This window comes from Saccopteryx bilineata, chromosome 8 (genome assembly GCF_036850765.1).
Source record: "Saccopteryx bilineata isolate mSacBil1 chromosome 8, mSacBil1_pri_phased_curated, whole genome shotgun sequence".
In the NCBI taxonomy this organism is placed as follows: Eukaryota; Metazoa; Chordata; class Mammalia; order Chiroptera; family Emballonuridae; genus Saccopteryx; species Saccopteryx bilineata.
The window spans coordinates 65,407,509-65,425,404 of record NC_089497.1 but is presented as its reverse complement, the minus strand read 5'-3'; the positions used below and the strand labels follow the sequence as shown (position 1 = coordinate 65,425,404).

Here is a 17,896-nt window from a genome sequence, read left to right as displayed (position 1 = left end):
GCTCAGTAGCAGAACTCTGCCTCTTCTGGGCTTTTGGCTCCACCCCTGCGGGAGGAGCCCGCTCCCAAGTCAGACCTCAAGCCTGGGTTGCACGGGCGGGGCAAGGCTGTGCTCCTCTGCCCTTGCTCAGGGGCTGGTCTCCACCCTTTCCAGGGTTCCCGCCCTTCTCCCGCAGGCTGGATTACAGGCTGCCGGCAGCTGAGCTTGACCGCTTTTGCATGCCCCCTTCTCCCCAGCCGGGCAAGATTGGGCTCACATCTGAGCCCAGTGGTGGCCAGCTGGCTTCCGCCCCTGCCAGAAGAACCACGCTTTTGTCTTCTGCTGCCGCCTGCCCTCCCGTGCGCCCTCAGCCGCGTGGGTGGGGGGTTGCAGCTCAGACCCTAAGACTCACTACTGTAGACCCAAAAGGTCCCTCCTTCTCTGCAACTCTGCTCTGAGTGCCACGGGGGAGCTTGTTTGTCTGCTCTCCTGCTTCCCTTTGCTGGTATTGCTGTTTCCGGGGGAAATATTCACTTCAGCTTTTAGGAGTGACTCGTCCCAGGGGTTAGGGTGGCTGTCTCCCAAAATGTTTCTCCCTGTGCCTCCTAGACTACACTCTCTTCCTGTTACTCTAGTCCTCTCCTCTTTCTCCCCGTCCCCAGGAGCCCAAGTGAGTGGTTGTGAGATAGATGTTCTGCGCGGACCCTTTAAGAAAAATCCTGGGCCTGAGAAATCATACTCTTTCTCATAAACAGTATCCTGACTTGTTTCCAGCTAAATACTGTCCTTATGCCTCTTCTGGGCTTTGGGGCTGCAGGCTGGGGCTTTATTCCTGGGGATCAGGACCCTTCCCCCTCTGCTAAACTCACTTCCCGCCACGCGAGTCTCTCCCTGCTGCTGTTCGCTCCGGGGAGCTGGGCAGCCCTCTCTGCGTTTCTGCTTTTCCTACCAGTCTCGGTGTGGCTTCTTCAGTGTTCCTTGGTTGAAGAGTCCTCTTAGTTTAGTCCAAAGTTGGTTTTTCCAGATGATAGTTCATAAAATTAGTTTGTAATCCCCTTTGGTTCTGGGAGGTTTATGTTGGTACGTCCGCCTACTCCAGCGCCATCTTGTCTCTCCCCTCTAAATAAAATTTTAAAAAATTGTTCTTGCATATTAACAAATAAAATATCTAAAATTTTTTGTTTAAAAAAAACCAGGCAAAATAGCTAAGAGAAATTTGAAAAATAAGAGTAATGAGGAACTGGGACCAGCTGGCTAGATGCAACCCTAATTGAAATGATGAAATGTCGGTGATGGACTAGATGGAGACCATGGCAGTAACATAACTCACCCAGAAACAGAGCGACTATGTGTGGAATGGAATATGCAGCAAAGGGACCACCTTGAAACACTCTGAGAAGGAAGGATTATCCTAATGGCATTGGGGTATTTGGGCAATTACTAGGCACTAGTGAAAAAGAATTATATTATGAATATATATCAAAATAGACCCTGATATGAATAAAAGGTCATGTTTAAAAAAAACAACCAGCAAGTTTTAAGAAAAAGAAAGAGATTTATTATATCTGTAGCACTTGGAAGCAACAACATTTTTTTGTTTAGAACTGGGGGTTGCAGAATTTTTCATTAAAAGGCCAGGTAGCGAATATTTTAGGTTTTGAAGGTCAGACAATCTCTGTCACAACCACTCAGCTCTGCCATTATAGCACCAAAGTAGCCATAGAGAAGTCATACGTGTAATAAATTAAATAGAGAATGCCTCTGTTTATGAGGAAAAAAATAATATAATGTCAGGTTCCCCATACATCTAATTCTAAAGTGAATTTGATGAATCTTTTAAGTTTGGCCAGTCTGTGTGTGACAAGTAGTATCTCATTGGTGTTTTAATCTGCGTTTTCCTGACTACTATTGAAGTTGTGCATGTGTGCGTACTTTATTTTTATTTAATTATTTGCTCTATTTGCCCCTGAGGTCTTCCCTTCAGTGAATTACAGGTAGGATTGATTTATCTAGCTTATTTGTTCTCTTTGTCACCTGATATCTGAAAGCCCTGGAGACCCCTGTGGTAACTCCAACCCAGTGCAAACCAAGAGTGCGCCATTTTGCTTCCTGAATTGCATTTCTTTCTGTGACTTTGTGCCCGGGGGCCTGGGACTGGATTTTCAGCTTGCTTCTTACCTGTGTCCTAGCTTGACTGCTTGCTTAGTTGCCTTCATCTCTTTTAGAGTTACTATAGTTGTTACCTGAGTATTACCTGAGCCTATCTCTGCCCTTTGGGTGCTGCTCTCCAGATGTGGGCACCATATGCCTTTGTATTTCCATCCATTTAAGTGAGCAAACCTCGAGCTGGCTTCATACTCTCCAGTTCCCCTACTTCAGAGAACTATCAGTGTTATGTTTCACTTCTGAGTGATGATCATTATTTCGAATTTCCAAGACATACAGCTGAGAAAGGGGTGGAGTCACCCCAGAATTCTTACAGAGCACACGCTTTGAGATCACTACAGTTACTGAGGTGGAAATGTCCTCTGTTAGAGCCAGTGTCTCCAGGTCCCTGGTGTGCCACAGTCACAAAGGCTGCCCTTGCCCCTCCCTGCACTCTTTCCATTGTTGTGTTTGCTACAGGAACTGAGACAATTATCACAGAGCTGAGCCGGTTTCTCTTCTCTTTTGGACATGATTGTTTGTCACAATGCTGATCACCATTTCTTCCCCCAAATTATGAAATTTTAAAATCACTGCTATATTTATATTTCCTTTTGCTGCCGGGCCTTGAGAAGTACCATTCATAGCTTTCCTTTGAAATTCCTTTATTAATACTCTTCCTTTTTACACACATATAAATATATATGTAATATAGGTCATCTGTTGCCTGCAGAATGCTCTTGTCTTCAGTATTTCACTTTATCCTCATAAGCACCTGTGAGGTTAGCAGGTCAAATATTGTCTCCATTTTACAGATGAGGAAGTCAAGGCTCAAGAAGGTCTGGGAGACCCTGGCCAGGCCACCTTTGGAGCTGGCACCAAAACTGCCATTAGATGTATGACCTTGCCTCTCTTGACCTTTTTCTTCCTGTCCATGAAACTGCTTCTCTTTTAGGAGTATCAAGGATGTTTTTGTTCAAGACATGAAGAAATTAGTGATCTCTCCTGAGAAATCTAAGCATTCGTTTGTCTAATACTTCTTTCACACTGTGATTGGTTTGAGTACTCTCAGAGAAGATAGTATATGTAAATATTCCCCTTTTCTTCAGAAAGTGAGGCATTGTTGGAGAAGGCAGAGATCCTGAAAACACCGTGTCTGTTGTCTGGTGTCCATAACCATGAACAGAGACAGTTGCAAGCGTGATCTTGGATTTTCCTCCCTGAGGCTCTCTGGCTGGAGGCTGGCGCAGTATAGAACATTTGGAGGGTCACTGATTCCTGTTCCTATTTTAACTTTAGGAGATTTGTGTGTTTCGTGACCTTTGGGCTCTGACCTTCAGTTTTAGGGAACTGTAACTTTAGGAAGTTTTGTTAGGACTTGAATCCAAGTAAATTCCCTCCTGAGCACAAATAATCATCATGCAGTGGGATGTTAGAGTTTAAAGGGACTTTCATCTGTCTGCCTTCTTGATTAGAAAACATGGCCTGTTAGTGACAGAGCCTAGGTAGAATGCTGAGATGAGATTAGTTTTCCTGCTGGATTGCTCCCTAACACCTAATACTTTCCGTCTTAGCATACCACTTCCCAGCAGACTTGGGACCTGGAGAGGGTGGTGCAGTGTCCTCTCTAGGCACAGCTCTGCTCCCTAGTGAGCAGGACACGTGATATGGGCACTCAAGATTTGCTTGCACGATGAATGATTTGAACAAGTGACCCCCACAAATGTTCTGTACTGTGCCAGCCTCCAGCTGGAAAGCCTCAGGGAGGAAAATCCAAGATCATGCTTGCAACTGTTTCTGTTCATGGTTAAGACCAGAGAACAGACACTGTTTTCAGGATCTCTGCCTTCTCCAAAATGTATCTTGTTGATAACATGGCAAATTAAAATTGAAGGATGTTGACATGATTTTACTATGGGAAACAAATCACTCTACGTAGTTTCAGCAGAAAGAGATTTAACGCAGGGTGTTAGGTGCTTCAAAATGATTGGAAGGATTGCACAGAGCAGGTTCAAGGCTGAGCTTTCAGTAATAAATCCCAGAACCACAGAAATTTATTATCTTTTCCTCAGTTAGCACAGCAGGGAATCATGAGGCTAAGACACAACTGAATACACTGTCCTTGTGAACCTGAGAGGAAGACGCCACGATTGGGAAGATGGCAACTGGACCCTGAAATGTGGAGTCTAGCTCCTCCCTCTGCCGCAGCTACTTCTTGACAACTGCAGGAAAACTGAATGTGGGAATGTGGATACAGACAATCCCTGGTCTCCACGTCTGTTTTTCTAGCAGAAAACAGCTGAAGGAACAGGAATATGGCCTCCATCTTACTTTTGTCTTCCAAATCGCACTGCTTTATTTTGGCAGAATCTGTTTTTTAAGTCAAACCCCACCTAAAAGGCAGCCTCTGCAATACGGCAGGTTTGAGTGCCAGTCCTCCATGTCCGACACAGTAAGGGTTATGGTTTTCACAGTTTGGACACATCTTTCATGAGGCTCTCTGTATGTGCTAGATTCTAAATTGAGGATGGATTTACAATTATGTTCTATTAGATCTCTGTTTGTCAGCACAATTAATTATATAACAGAAGAGAATGCAACAGCTTTATTTTAGGGAATCCCTAAGGGGAATTCCTATTTATCAGAAAAAATGCCATAAGGAGGGAAGATCCTGAGCTGGGAGAGTATTCTAAACTGTTTTGGTTTCAAACATCTTGGAAAGTACTTCGAGGAGACATGCAGCATTATGATATAACAGTCCTTGCCATGTCTGGGGGGAGTTCCATCTCTGGCAAAGGCTGTCAACTTTCCATATCATATGTTCTCCCCCTCCCCTGCCCATGTAGAATATATATTTAGAATTTGCAATGGAAGTCAATATTAGATAGTTTATTTAAAATACATTAAATAGACAACCTGTGGGTCTGCATTGAATTATTTTTACTCCATCTCCCTTAACTCCTATAAAACCCCTATTTGGAAGTGTAAATCATTTTTACGTAAACCCCCTCCACCTTTAACTATTGTATCCTAGTGAATAAATTTGGACACATTTTATTTTTGTTTCTTGTCCACTCCCTAGTTTTCTTTCCAAATTAAGAGTCAGACAAACATGCCATCCTTCTACCTGGAGCCAAGTAGACATGATAAAATAAATGGTAGTATTGATGGAGGTAAGGGATAGAAGTGGTTAGGTGGCAAAGACATAATTGGAGTAAATAATCTGATTGTCTTAGAAAAGGTGCTGTTCTTTGCTTCAGGAGAAGGCGGTTGAGTGTGTAGGGTAGTTGATACTAGCTTCTGCTAGATTTCTGCTGTATAGGACATTATTCTACTGCCACAGAGTCGCTCTGGTGCATTCAGCTCTGCTTACTGGGAAGCGCATGCTTGTGGAGCAGGGAAGCCTGCACAGCCTCTCTGCTTCCCGTAGCAAACGGCACTGCCTGCCCTTTTAGCGACTGCAGTAGTAAACTCAACGAGTGTGAGGTCTTTGGCCATAGGGAGGCATTGGGAGAGGACCAGAACATAGTCGAGGATTCTCTTGGATTCAGTGACCAAAACCTCATTATTACAGTGTTATAAGTGACTATATATAGTAAAGGAGCACTGTGAATAATCACACCAAAACAGCAGGCATAAATTGGCTGTATGGCACCCTAATTATAAGGAAAGGTAGCCAACAGTATCTGAAATGTGAACTAAAATGATTCAGAAGCAGAGCTTGCCTCTTTGTATTCCCAAATCCTTTACCTTCTCTTTTATCTCGTAATCACTGGCTAAGCTCTGATGAAAGGACAGACTCTGTACTAGGCACTAGGAAGATACAGGAAGACACCGTCTTTGTTGTTTATTTACTCAAAGTCACCACTGTAGTATTTTAGAGCAGTGGTTTTTCAGCTGGGCTCACAGCATTGCCCTCATCAGAGGGCAAGGGGAGTGCAGTCAGCCTGCCATGTCTACAGGTTCCACATCCACAGAAAATGTATTATTATTGCTGGTGTGTACTTATGTGATCAAGCCTACAGCGGTTTTGTGCCTGTTCTGAACATGTACAGGCATTTTTTGGTCATTATTCCCTAAACATCATAATAGTATCACAAGTATTTACATATCATTTGCATTGTATGAGGTATTATAAGTAATCTAAAGATGATTTGAAGTATACTGGAGGGTGCTCATAGGTTATATATAAATATTATGCTTTTTAATATAAGGAACTTGAGCATCTGTGACTTTGGTATCTGAGAGGGGTCCTGGAACAGGCCCCCTAGGGATGACAGTAATGCATTTTATACTTCCCCTGCAAGTGAAGTGTGCGCTGCCAAAGGACGGGGATTTAAATAAAGTGTAAAGAACTGTTTTATCAATTCGTCTATTTTATTCTTGGGATTTTCTTCAAGATTTGGCATAAAGAAGCAATTTTTTTGCTAAAGAACCATTTGAAAACTATTGGTTTGAGATTTAAATTTCATGTTATTCTAAAACTCTAAGACTAGTTAAAAAGAAGGAATAAGTGGACTTTTTAAACTTGGAACACAGGAAAATAAACTGAACAGGAAACTTAAAAGTGACTTCAACTATCTGGAGGGCTGTCATATATAAGAGGGCTTGTGATTACAGAGGGCAAAGGTAGGACAGAGGGGTGGTTCTAATGGGAACACAGGATTCAGCTACATATAACTCTCTCACAGTTACAACTTTTCTGCCATGGAAGGGGCTGCTTGTGAGATACTGAGCTCCTGGTCATTGGACCACTTACAGGTGGTCGTTAAATTTCAACCTAAGTTCCACATTAGAAGAAATATCTTCCTTAGCAATTTGGGTATTGAACTTCTCTCTTGGTGACTGCTGTGTCTTAGGAATTACCTTAAAAATGTCTACAGTAAGAGTGTGTGTGTGTTTTATTTCCCAATAATATTAGCCAATTCAGTACATTTTTTACACGTCACATTGTCTTTGTTGAGTGGTGGTCAATAATTGATAAAAATGCAGAAGGTACAACACCCATACTTTCATCGAGAGAAATTTAAAAGGGAATTACATTCACTGATGTCATTCTGAAACTGATCCGAAACAGCTTGGCTGGTGTTCACTCAGCTTCCATTGGCCAATGTGTATACAGTTTTTGTCTCTGTTTCAAAATCTTGAAATAAAAGTAGAACAACTTCCAACATGACTTAAGAAAAAGGTCACCAGTTGAAAATGGTTTCAATTGTTTGCTATTAAATGTGAAATTGCAAAACGAGCTTCTCTTACATAATTTGAATTTATAACATGGAGCAGCTTGTCTGTTTTTCATACCATTTCAAATACTGGGAAATTTCTCCAACTTCTTGGATTGCTGTTAAACAAAAATGATTTTTACTTCAGAGCATGTAATGCATGAAGTTGAATTGCTTTGTTTTCTAAAACTGCATTCTCATGGTCCTTGAAGTTTGAAAATTTGTATCTCTCCTTTTTCCCTTTTTATTTTTCCAATGTCGGGGCATTTTAATCTAATTGAGCAATATCATTTTATTTTAAATTTAGGATGAAGCGTATTTTAGGCTTAACAAAAATTTAGTATGGGAATTAAGTATTAGAGCAACAAAGATTAAATTGGAAACTTTAATTTATAACAATATTATTTCATACATTTAACAACATTAATTCAAATTATAATGTTCAAACTCCACGCAAAGGCTCCAAGCTATTTATGACTAATAGTTGCAACAATAGTATACAAACAGCACAGTTGACAGGTGACAGTTTTGTGAGCAGTATAATGTTCAGAAGGCTGATATATAAAAGTTAGCTCTATGTCTAATTGCTATGATTACTCTTAGCAGGTTATGCGGCCTGAATAAACATTGTTTCACAGAGTCACAGATAATAAATATGACCTGAGATTTGTCAAAAGTGGACTCATTCATTGAAGACAAAATGAAATATTTCTGCTTTTGCAAGTTATGTATATCTAAAGTAGAATTATTTTTTCTATTATTCTGCTTATTTTATTGGGGTACCAAAAGGAATTTTTTTTTATTTTATTTATTCATTTCATAGAGGAGAGAGATTGAGAGAGAGAGAGAAAGAGAGAGAGAAGGTGGGGAGGAGCAGGAAGCATCAACTCACATATGTTCCTTGACCAAGCAAGTCCGGGGTTTCAAACCGGCAACCTCAGCATTCCAGGTCGATGCTTTTTATCCACTGCACCACCACAGGTCAGGCACCAAGATGAATTTAAGAAGGAAAATACAAACAAAATTATTAGAAATTAAAATCCATTAAAACATTCCTAAGTGCTAGTAAAATTTTATGGCCTGTCTAATGGGCACAACAGTCTTGCAAACAGACAACTAAAATGTGATGTTTATGTGTTTTCATACAAGTTTGAACAAGCTGTCAGGGGAATGCAGGCGAGTGAGCAGTGATTAACTTGTGGACTTCCCCACTGAGCAGCGGGTTTAGAATAAGAAGATTTCAGATATCACCAAAGAGATTTTCAGGCCTCATTAGAAACTGTACTGGTGATTTTTCCCACTGTCACATTGTCATCCTAGTGGAGGGGCAAGATAGAAACAGGAGTTTAAACCCCGTGTGAATCGGGCACTAGGAACCTTGTCTTCTTAAATCCAGATTTCCACTTGTAGCCGTCGATGTCTTGAGCTCAAAGTGCTGAAGGTATCGTTTGCCCCCTTCTCTAGGTCTTGTATAGAAAAACAGCCTTGTTAGAATCTGAGACATAGAAGAAACCTTCTTAAGAATACATTTTTTGAAAGCACAGTGCATTCTACAGACTAACCATACCACTGTAGAGAATAAAACTTTGTTGCAAGAGGGATTTTGGAGATCTTCTTCATGCTTATCATTTTAGAGCCAGAGAATGTGACCCAGGGTAGAGTTAAAGGTTAACTTTAATTTTCAATGGCATGGGGTCAGACTCTTTTGGGAGAGAAACACTTTGATCCTTGTTCATTTCAGTGACTTTTACCCTTTTTTAAATTGTCATCCAACTGCCAACAGAATTACTAGCTTGTGATACTTTTCTATCTCACACAATGATTTGAAGAACAACTGGGTTTGAATCCAGCCTCTAATATCTGTTTGTGAACTTGGATAAACCACTTCTTCTCTAAATCTTGTTTTTTGCATATTCAAATGAGAGGAAGAAATTAATTCCTAAGATTTCTCTCAGCTGGGACTCTGTGACCTTCTGGCCACTCAATAGCCTGTCTTGGCTGTTGGCAACATGTCTCTTCTTTTCCAGGACTGATAGGAGTTGTGACCAAAAAGGCCAGTTAGTTAGGCAGTGGTTCAGTTCCATTCTTTGCTTTACCTTCTCTTGAGTGTCCTGGTCTTTCTAATCCTCTTTGCTTGTTAGAGCTGATTGTTCTCTTTTTGTGTGACATTCTGACTCTGAAGTGAAAGTGCAGTGTGGAGATAGGTCCCTGTTCTGCCTCATGTCTTTACCAGAGACAAACATTTACTTATCTGGATGGATGCTTCTCTCCCTCACTGAGGCTTAGGTTACCTGGGAGCTTCACATGCAGTTGGTGTCCAGCAGTGTTGCTAGTATTAAGGAATATGCCTTTAGTACTAACTTGTATTCATATTAACTTTGTGCAAGGCAGGTTGGCATTTAATGTATTGATTTGTATCCTACTTTCCTTTACTCTGCTCTGGTCAGTGGGAGTCCTAGGATTTAAGATAGTTTTGTAAGAAACCTCAGCTCACTCAACTTGCAGACTTGTAGGGGGAATCATGAAGCATGAGAGTCAGAAGGAATGGGGACTCAAGGAGGTCTGGGGACTAAAATCATAGAGCTGGTTAGTAGCTGAGCTCGAAATTGCACCAAAGTCCCCTGCATCTGAGTCCAGGGCTTTTTCCAGTATTTCCAACTGTCTCTCAGACAGTCTATATAAAGGTTTGGCATTTCTATAGAGTGGTTCTCTAGTCACCCTTTCTGAGTAATGCCAGCTGTCCATGCAGAGAGTGGGACACTTTGCCAGTATTGGGCCAGAGCAGCCTGTAAAGAGAAGTTGGGTGACATTTTCAGCCCATGTCAGATTCTGCTTTGCCCTCTGGCTCTCATCTGACCTGATGCTTCAGTGTAAGAGTGATTACATTTGCTCTTCAACTAACAATTGTGTGTAATTTTGAGCTGCCTTATTCTTTAACATTATCTTCCCACGCTCACATGCCAGGACATATTTGCTTCGTAATTTCACTGGTAGGGACTTACCTACATCATTTGGGAAAAGTTTGCCTAAAGTACTCATTTACTTGTGCACAATAAATCTTGACTGATTCCCTGGAACTCTTTGAGATCAATCTAAAATTTCCTCTCACGATGGGGAGGATTGAAGAGGCAGGGAAACTGATTGAAAAAAAAAAAAGGCTCTGCTTTCTTATTGATTAGCTGAGAGAATTATAGATGATTTGGAGTGTCCATGGATGACTTTCGCTTTGTTTTTGGTTTGTTTTACAGTCAGGCTATTTAATAGAATCATAAGAGTTTGTGAACAGAGTTGTCATTAATATTCATCTAACCTATCACCTCATTTTTTAGAGGGTACTGTGATTCCAGAGAGAGCAAAGGTTGCACGATGACCTCATTGCATGTCTAAGACTGTCAGTTGAGTTGGACTCAGAAGATCAGGTATCCTTTAGCTGGATAACAAGATGTAGCAAAGATGGAGAGCTGTAGCCTCGATAGGGAAACACACAGCCATTTCAATGGATCATTAAGAGGGCAGTTTTAAAATTCTAGGAAGGTACTGGCTTTGAAATAAAGAAGAAAGTGAAAATCTTTCAAAGTTATTGGAAAGCGTTTTTTAAATCTTAATTGCTTGTTTAAATGATGAATCTATTGCTAATGGACACAAATCCTAAACTTTATTCTGCCTTCACCTACTTCTGATGTTTAAGTCACATAATGCTTCAGTTTCTCAATTCTTTTACCTCTGATGATAGTGATATCAACCCTTGTGTCTTTCTTTAGTATCATTCATTTATTCAACAACCATTGACCAAGAGTCAGGTCTTGAGTTAATTGCCATGTTGCTAACACAATATGATTTAAAGATTAGGCTCAAAGTCAATTATTCTTAACCCTTGAATCAGAATGTATACATAAAGACTCCAGATGAGACTAGTATCTGGACAGTTTTGTATATTGCTATTTCAAGCTTATAGCACTTGGTGTTAGATGATATGTATTGGTTGGTTGTTTTTAAATTTTGATGATTGTGGCCCTAGCCAGTTGGCTCAGTGGTAAAGCGTCGGCCCAGTGTGTGGATGTCCTGGATTTGAAGCCCAGTCAGGTCACATAGGAGAAGTGATTATCTGCTTCTCTACCCCTCCCTTTCCCTTTTTTTTCCTCTTTCTCTCTCTTTTTCTTTCTTTCCTTCCTGCAGCCATGGCTCAATTGGTTAGAGTACATTGGCCCAGAAGCTGAGGGTAGCTCCTTGGAGCCTCCGCCTCATTTGCTAAAAATAGCTCAGTTATGAGCATGACCCCAGGTGGGTAGAGCCCTGGCCCCAGACTGGGGTTGCCAGGTGAATCTTGGTCAGGGCGCATGCAGGAATCTGTCTCTCTGTCTTCCCTCCTCTCACTTGGAAAAGAAGAAAAAACATTTTTTTTTGATGATTGTACTCTTTAAAGGAGAGTACAATACTGATTTTAGGAAAGAAGGAAAACACCAGCAAACACTAGTTAGTTCTATTTATATGGATGGCATTGCTGACAGTCACATATCTTTAGAGATTTAGTAGCTTTGTTATACTTAATGTCACTTTACCTGTGTCTTTAACTTTTCCCACTTGTAGAGGAAGGGTCTTGGTTACCATATAACTTTTTGTAGTCTTTTGTGTTCTGTGTGCCTTGATTTGTGTGGTCAGATTATTGGCTTTATCAGTTTGTGATACTATGACTCATGATGGTATAAGTTTGATGGAAGAGAATAGAGAAGACATTATGGCAAGTAGGATCCAGCAGCTATGAATGGAGATAAGAGCAAAATCTACTCTTTCTAAGTAGTGTTTTTTTTTGGATTATGATGTTTTCTTTTATCCTTCAAACAGAAGGGTGGTATCATGGTGAAGCTATGGATGTGTGGTTGAAGACCCGTACCCAAGCCTCAGCTTTGATATTTGAACATATTAATTCATAAAGCTTTAGTTTTCAGATCTGATAAATGTGGATAATGATAACACTACCTATGTAGTGGCATAGACTAGAGATTGTGTGGGCATTAGAAAATTGCTTAATATATAGTAAACACTTGTTATTTATTGTCAGTTTTTGGCATTTTTGTACCCACTGAATAGCTAGGAGGAGGTAGAATAATAGCAGAGAGGGTAAAAATAGAAACTTCTTAGGTCCTTAATTTTTTTTTGCATTTGACTACAGTTCTTGAAAGACCAGTACTTGGGTTCCCCAGCTCTCTGACTCCCTTCAACAGTAGGCATCTTGCAAGAGGAGGGCCATTTCTCGTGTTTTCTTCTCTTCTCATTGTGTTTGTGTATTTTCAGAGCCTCTGTGGAGATCTTCCCTTTCACTTCTTACTTTCATGATGATTATAAGCTTAGAGTGAAACTAATCTAGAAGCAGAGGAAGTAAGAGCTGGTTAAGTTTTGGTCCAGCAAAACCAGCTCTCACCACGGCTTTGTGTGTGTGTGTGTGTGTGTGTGTGTGTGTGTGTGTGTGTGTGTGTGTTGACATTGAGTGTCTCTCTCAGAAGATGAGAAACCCCAACTGATATGTTCAAGTTTATTCTTCCACTAATTTTGTGAGGTTTCCTCAAAGCCATTTATCAAAATGAAGGGCTGTAGTTAGGATTTCAGAGAAGGAAAACATTAAAGAATATTAGAGTTGATTGGAACTTTATAGATATTCATTTTGCAAATGAGTATTCTTTCTCATTGAAGGTCACACTGGCAGAGCTGAGACTAGAACTGGGTCCACAGGGACTCTGTGTCTATACCGTCCTATTTATTGCCTTCCTTGGATCCATCCTGCATGGATTAATTCTCCTTACATAGAAGTTTCACTCTTGTTAGATTCCTGTTCAAACTTGAAAGTTCTAGCTTCTTGTTTCTTTCTATGAGATATTTAATACACAAGCTCATTTTATCTTCCAAACCTTTTCTCTTAAGTATTTTCCCTGTGCCCTCATTTTAGTGCACATGGTCTGCCCCCATCCCACAGAAATGCCTCGCTTTTTCCTTGAGCTCACAGTATTCCTAGGCATCATCCTTGTTGCTCCGTTTATCTTTTAGAGCCATCCAGCTTTCAAAGTTCTTGTTAAGGGTTACCCCTGCCAAGCCTGTGCTAGCTCCTGTGACATACCCCAGTTTTTTTTGTGAGCTTTGTCTTTTTCTCTTTCTTTTTTCACATGTCTAAATATGTCTCCCTCAGGTAGGCTCTAAGCCTCTGGAGTAAAGTATTAGAATCTGATTCATCTGAGTACAGGATAGGAATCTGATTCATCTGGTGTTCCAGTGCCAGACAAATAGATTTATTCATTCATTAAATTAACAGACATTTTTATTGAGTACCTATCGTGGATTACATCCTGAGATCGGAGAATGATAATTCCTTCTCCTCTCAAGGACTCAGGAATTTTGTGTGAGATACAGGCAAGCAGAGAGGCAGAGTGATGTGTGACGAGTGTGGTGACAGCAGCATTCTGGGGCAATGTGAGTGTAGTAGAAGTGTATGTATTGTGAGCTAGAGGGTAAATGTGAATTGTGTCTTTAAGGACTAATAAGAAGTGGTGCTCAGGATCTAAATGATGCATAGTAGGTGGATATCATTTTTAATTGAGAGTTAGCTTGGTTGAAAGGGAACAGAGATAAAACCCAAAGATCCAGTAGAATTTCCACAGAATTAAATGCTGAAAAATGACTTTAAAAGATGCATAGAAATGGCTATAATTATAGAACTTTTTGGAAATATGGTTAAGTTCTAGTATGTAAGAAATAGTCATGTCTAGATGACTTTACATTGAGTTCTGATAAACCTTTAAAGATGACATAATTTTATTCTCATCATTAAACTAATACAAAAAAAGAAAAGGATGCAGAACCCTTAAATCAAAGCCTAATAATGGTGAGTAAAACAAGTAAAGACAAAAAAAAAACTACAAAATGATCTTATGTATGGTTATATGTACAAAAATTTTATATAACATAGCATATTTAATTCATTAGTATATCAAAACACTATAAATGATATTGAGTAGAATTTCTAGAAATGGTGAGCTGGTTCAATAAATGGAAATTTAGCAACACAATTCATTACATCACTAAACTAAGGGAGGAAAATGAGATGACTGTATGAGTGGATGTTAAGGAGGGAGACGTAGAGATTCTAAAAAGGGATGAGTAACTAAGGAGATAAGCAGTCATTCACTCACCTGTTCACACAGAGCACATTTTGCTCAGGGCTTCCTAGCCAGGCACTGTGCTGGTATATTCAAACCACTTAGGAGCTTCCAGCTTATTGGAGCAGATCATCAGGTGAAAAACTAGCTCCTGTGTGGACTGTTATAAGTATGAAACGAGTACTAGAAGAGCCCAGAATTCATTTTGTAGGGAAATATTTATAGCATCAGTGGTATTTGAGCTGGGTCAAGATTAAAAAAAAAAGGCTTGGTAGAAAGTGAAGGGAATGAAATGGTATTGAATGTGGTGGGCACAGCATGAGCCACGGTTCAGCGTCATGAATATTCATTATAAATCCTGGGAATGGTGTCACTGGGCCACTGAGGGCATACCTAAGAACGATATAAGAGGATGCTGTGAAGGTCACCTGTAAACAGATGGCTGTTCAGACCCGACATTCTGAGGAGGTGGAGCTGGAGGTGCATTCAGGATGATAGATGACACTGGGAATAACTGAGAAGATGACAGAGTCAAGCAGTTCCATATAGATGCTTAAATTTCCATTTTCCATACTTTCCCAGAAGGACCCCACAGTTCATTGGAAATGTGTGATCACTCTGGAAATGTTTCTTGCTTTAGAAATCACTGCATCCTGTATTAACCTGTTTTTTAAAGTTTCTATATTGGAGTAACTTTAGAGTTATGGAGAAATGGCAAGAATAATAGTCACCCATTAAAAAAAAAGCACAAATAAAATTTATACTACAAAAGTGCATAGTGCATACATAATTGAATAACAAGATAACCTGGAGATGTTTTATTTGAACATACGTACCTTGATTTATTAATGTCACCCCATTAAAATTAATTTAAAAAAGAAAAAAAAGAAATGTAGTCTAAACCAAAAAAAAATTTCAGACCTTTATTTTATCCTAAGTGTTCCCCCTTGTACTTGCTTTAGTCGTGTTGAAAGCAGAACAGATACTTTTATCCCCTTTAGTAAAAGACCAAGAATCAATTTTTAAAAAATTAAAAAAACAAATAAACAAAACCAAAATTTGTGTTTCTCAACCATGAGAGATAGGCTTGGTGTTTGTTTGTTTGTTTGTTTTTCTCAAATGATTCTAAGTCTGCAGCTAGGTTTAGGAACCGGGAGTAAACGAGACATTCATGGTTGTTTTTCTGTATTGGTTTTGTGCTAAGCCTTGTAAGGATGATTTAAGGATGTGTAGAACATGCTCCCTGCCCTTTCAAGGAACTGACAGTTAGTGAATGTGTGTGTACACAGCGTGTGCCCAGGATGCAGGGGCGGGAGGAAAAGAAAAGCTCTGTCACCAGACTGAAAAGCCAGTGTAATGGGCTTCAGTAACAGAAGCCTCCTGATTGTCCCTTGAGAGTCCTTCTTGTTGATGAATGTTATCTTCTATGGAGAAAACTATACCTCCAAATGTTTTCTTCTGCTCCCTTTAAATAGCACTTTGTCATATGCAAAACATGTGAATATTGTTATCTCATTGTCAGTCATAAGAACTCTGAGGAGTGGAGGAGGACAGGGCGTTTAGCTTAATTTTGAGATAGGGGAAGTACCTTAGGCACCTGATGCACACAGGTAGGCTGCTGCTCAAGGTCGTGTCCCTCATCCAGTGTGACATGATGCTAACACTCAGGCGACACTGTGCCCCTGCTTTACCCTTCACCCTGTCTCTCCATTGTCATGCTATGTGTTGAGGCCTTTATTTTTTCCTGCCTTTCGTGCTCTTTGTCTTTAAAGACATCTGGAGGTAATCATGTAGCCCTCTCAATTAATTCAGTCCAATTAAGAAATTACTCGGTGGATTTGGGACTGAGGGTGCGGGGTTCCTTCCGGGCCTCCCTGTGCTGGAGAGCGCCTGCAATCAGGCATGGAGAGTCCTCAGCTGTGTGGCTGAGGCTTGGCCCAGCCTGCAGGCTGCCTGCAGGGTGATGGGCTTACTGACACACAAGGCATCCTTTTTCTCTCCTCACACAGTGTGTTTTTAATCTGATTAGAACAGCACTGGGCTGGGCTCATTTGTCCCCTTCCTAGTTAAGTTTCTCATGAAGGTCCGGTATGATATCAGTTCAGCATAGCTCTTGATGGGGCATTTCTTTGCCATGGGGCTGACCGGTGCATTGCATTGCCAGTATGGAATACTCTGTCATTATCCCAGGAATAGCGGCAAATAACGTTCCTCATCCTCCAAATTCCAGGTGCTTCCTGGTGGGGAGCAGAACTGCTCCTGATAGAGGAACCCTTTTAAAGTATTTTGCCCTGCACTTTGATGCCCTGTTTCAAGAATAAACTTTTGGAGGTTCCTTAATGTCTCCATAAATCTAAGCTCTACAGTTTAGTTCTTTTGCTATCTACTTTTTCTCCCTCCAGCCACAGGCACGTGAGGCCTGTGTACTTTTCTGTCTGTGGAACTTAGCTAACATGGTTCAGGCCCCGCTTCTACTCAGCGCTCAAGACTCTGTCTGAAGGTCCCTGCACCAATGAGCTTGTCTGTTGCTAGCAAGAAGTGATTTTGTCTTATTCTGTAGCAACACGTTTTAAATCTTCACTTAGGTAACATTACCTCATTTAGGCACATATAATCATTTAATTGGTGTGATATTATTTTAATAGATTATTAACACAATTGAAGCTTTTATTCAACCTCACAGTTATGAAATTCTCCTATCATAGAAACTCCTTCAGGTTTGGGCTTCTTTCTTATTTATATCTATTTTCTGAGGAGCACTAGGCTCTAACGTGGGTAATTGTTAGAAGAGAGGTGTTAAGATTAGTTAGTGGGAGTGTTCAATTTTTATGTTCCTCCTCCTCTTCCCCTCTTCTTCCTTCCTTCATCGTCTCTCTTTCTTCTATCTTCTCCTCAGAAAGTTTCTTAAAGATTTCATTTAGCATGGATTAAAATGAAATAATAATGAAGTGAGGAGTATTGCCTCCGTTTTCATGCTTCCATAAAAACAACTCTATATGTATTTTTAAATTCCAGATTTCAACAATGTCTCACCCATCTTGGCTGCCACCCAAAAGCACTGGTGAGCCCCTTGGCCATGTGCCTGCACGGATGGAGACCACCCATTCCTTTGGGACGCCCAGCATTTCAGTGTCCACACAACAGCCACCCAAAAAGTTTGCACCAGTGGTTGCTCCCAAGCCCAAGTACAACCCATACAAGCAACCTGGAGGTGAAGGTGAGTGCGGGGATTTCAGAGCTGGGTGCCCAGAGTGGGAGAGTTCAATGTAATACAACTGATATACTGTATGATGTTGTGTTGGAAAAGGCTAGCTCAAGAATTTGTAATGTGTTTCTCATAGCTTATTGACTGTCACAGTCTAAAGAACATCTAAACACCATCTAAGCCAAATCTTCCTTTAGGGA

General features: G+C 40.5%; 1 protein-coding gene across 12 annotated transcripts in view; it reads left to right on the top strand.

Annotated features, from left to right (window-relative positions):
- LPP (LIM domain containing preferred translocation partner in lipoma) overlaps window positions 1–17,896 on the top strand; it is a 736,954-nt gene that overhangs the window by 227,828 nt on the left and 491,230 nt on the right. For all 12 annotated transcript variants that reach the window (XM_066241276.1, XM_066241275.1, XM_066241266.1 and 9 more), the window contains one exon: window positions 17,507–17,708. In XM_066241276.1, coding sequence (XP_066097373.1) covers window positions 17,516–17,708 — 193 coding nt within the window. In that variant the 5' untranslated portion in view covers window positions 17,507–17,515. The remainder of the gene's footprint in view (window positions 1–17,506; window positions 17,709–17,896) is intronic.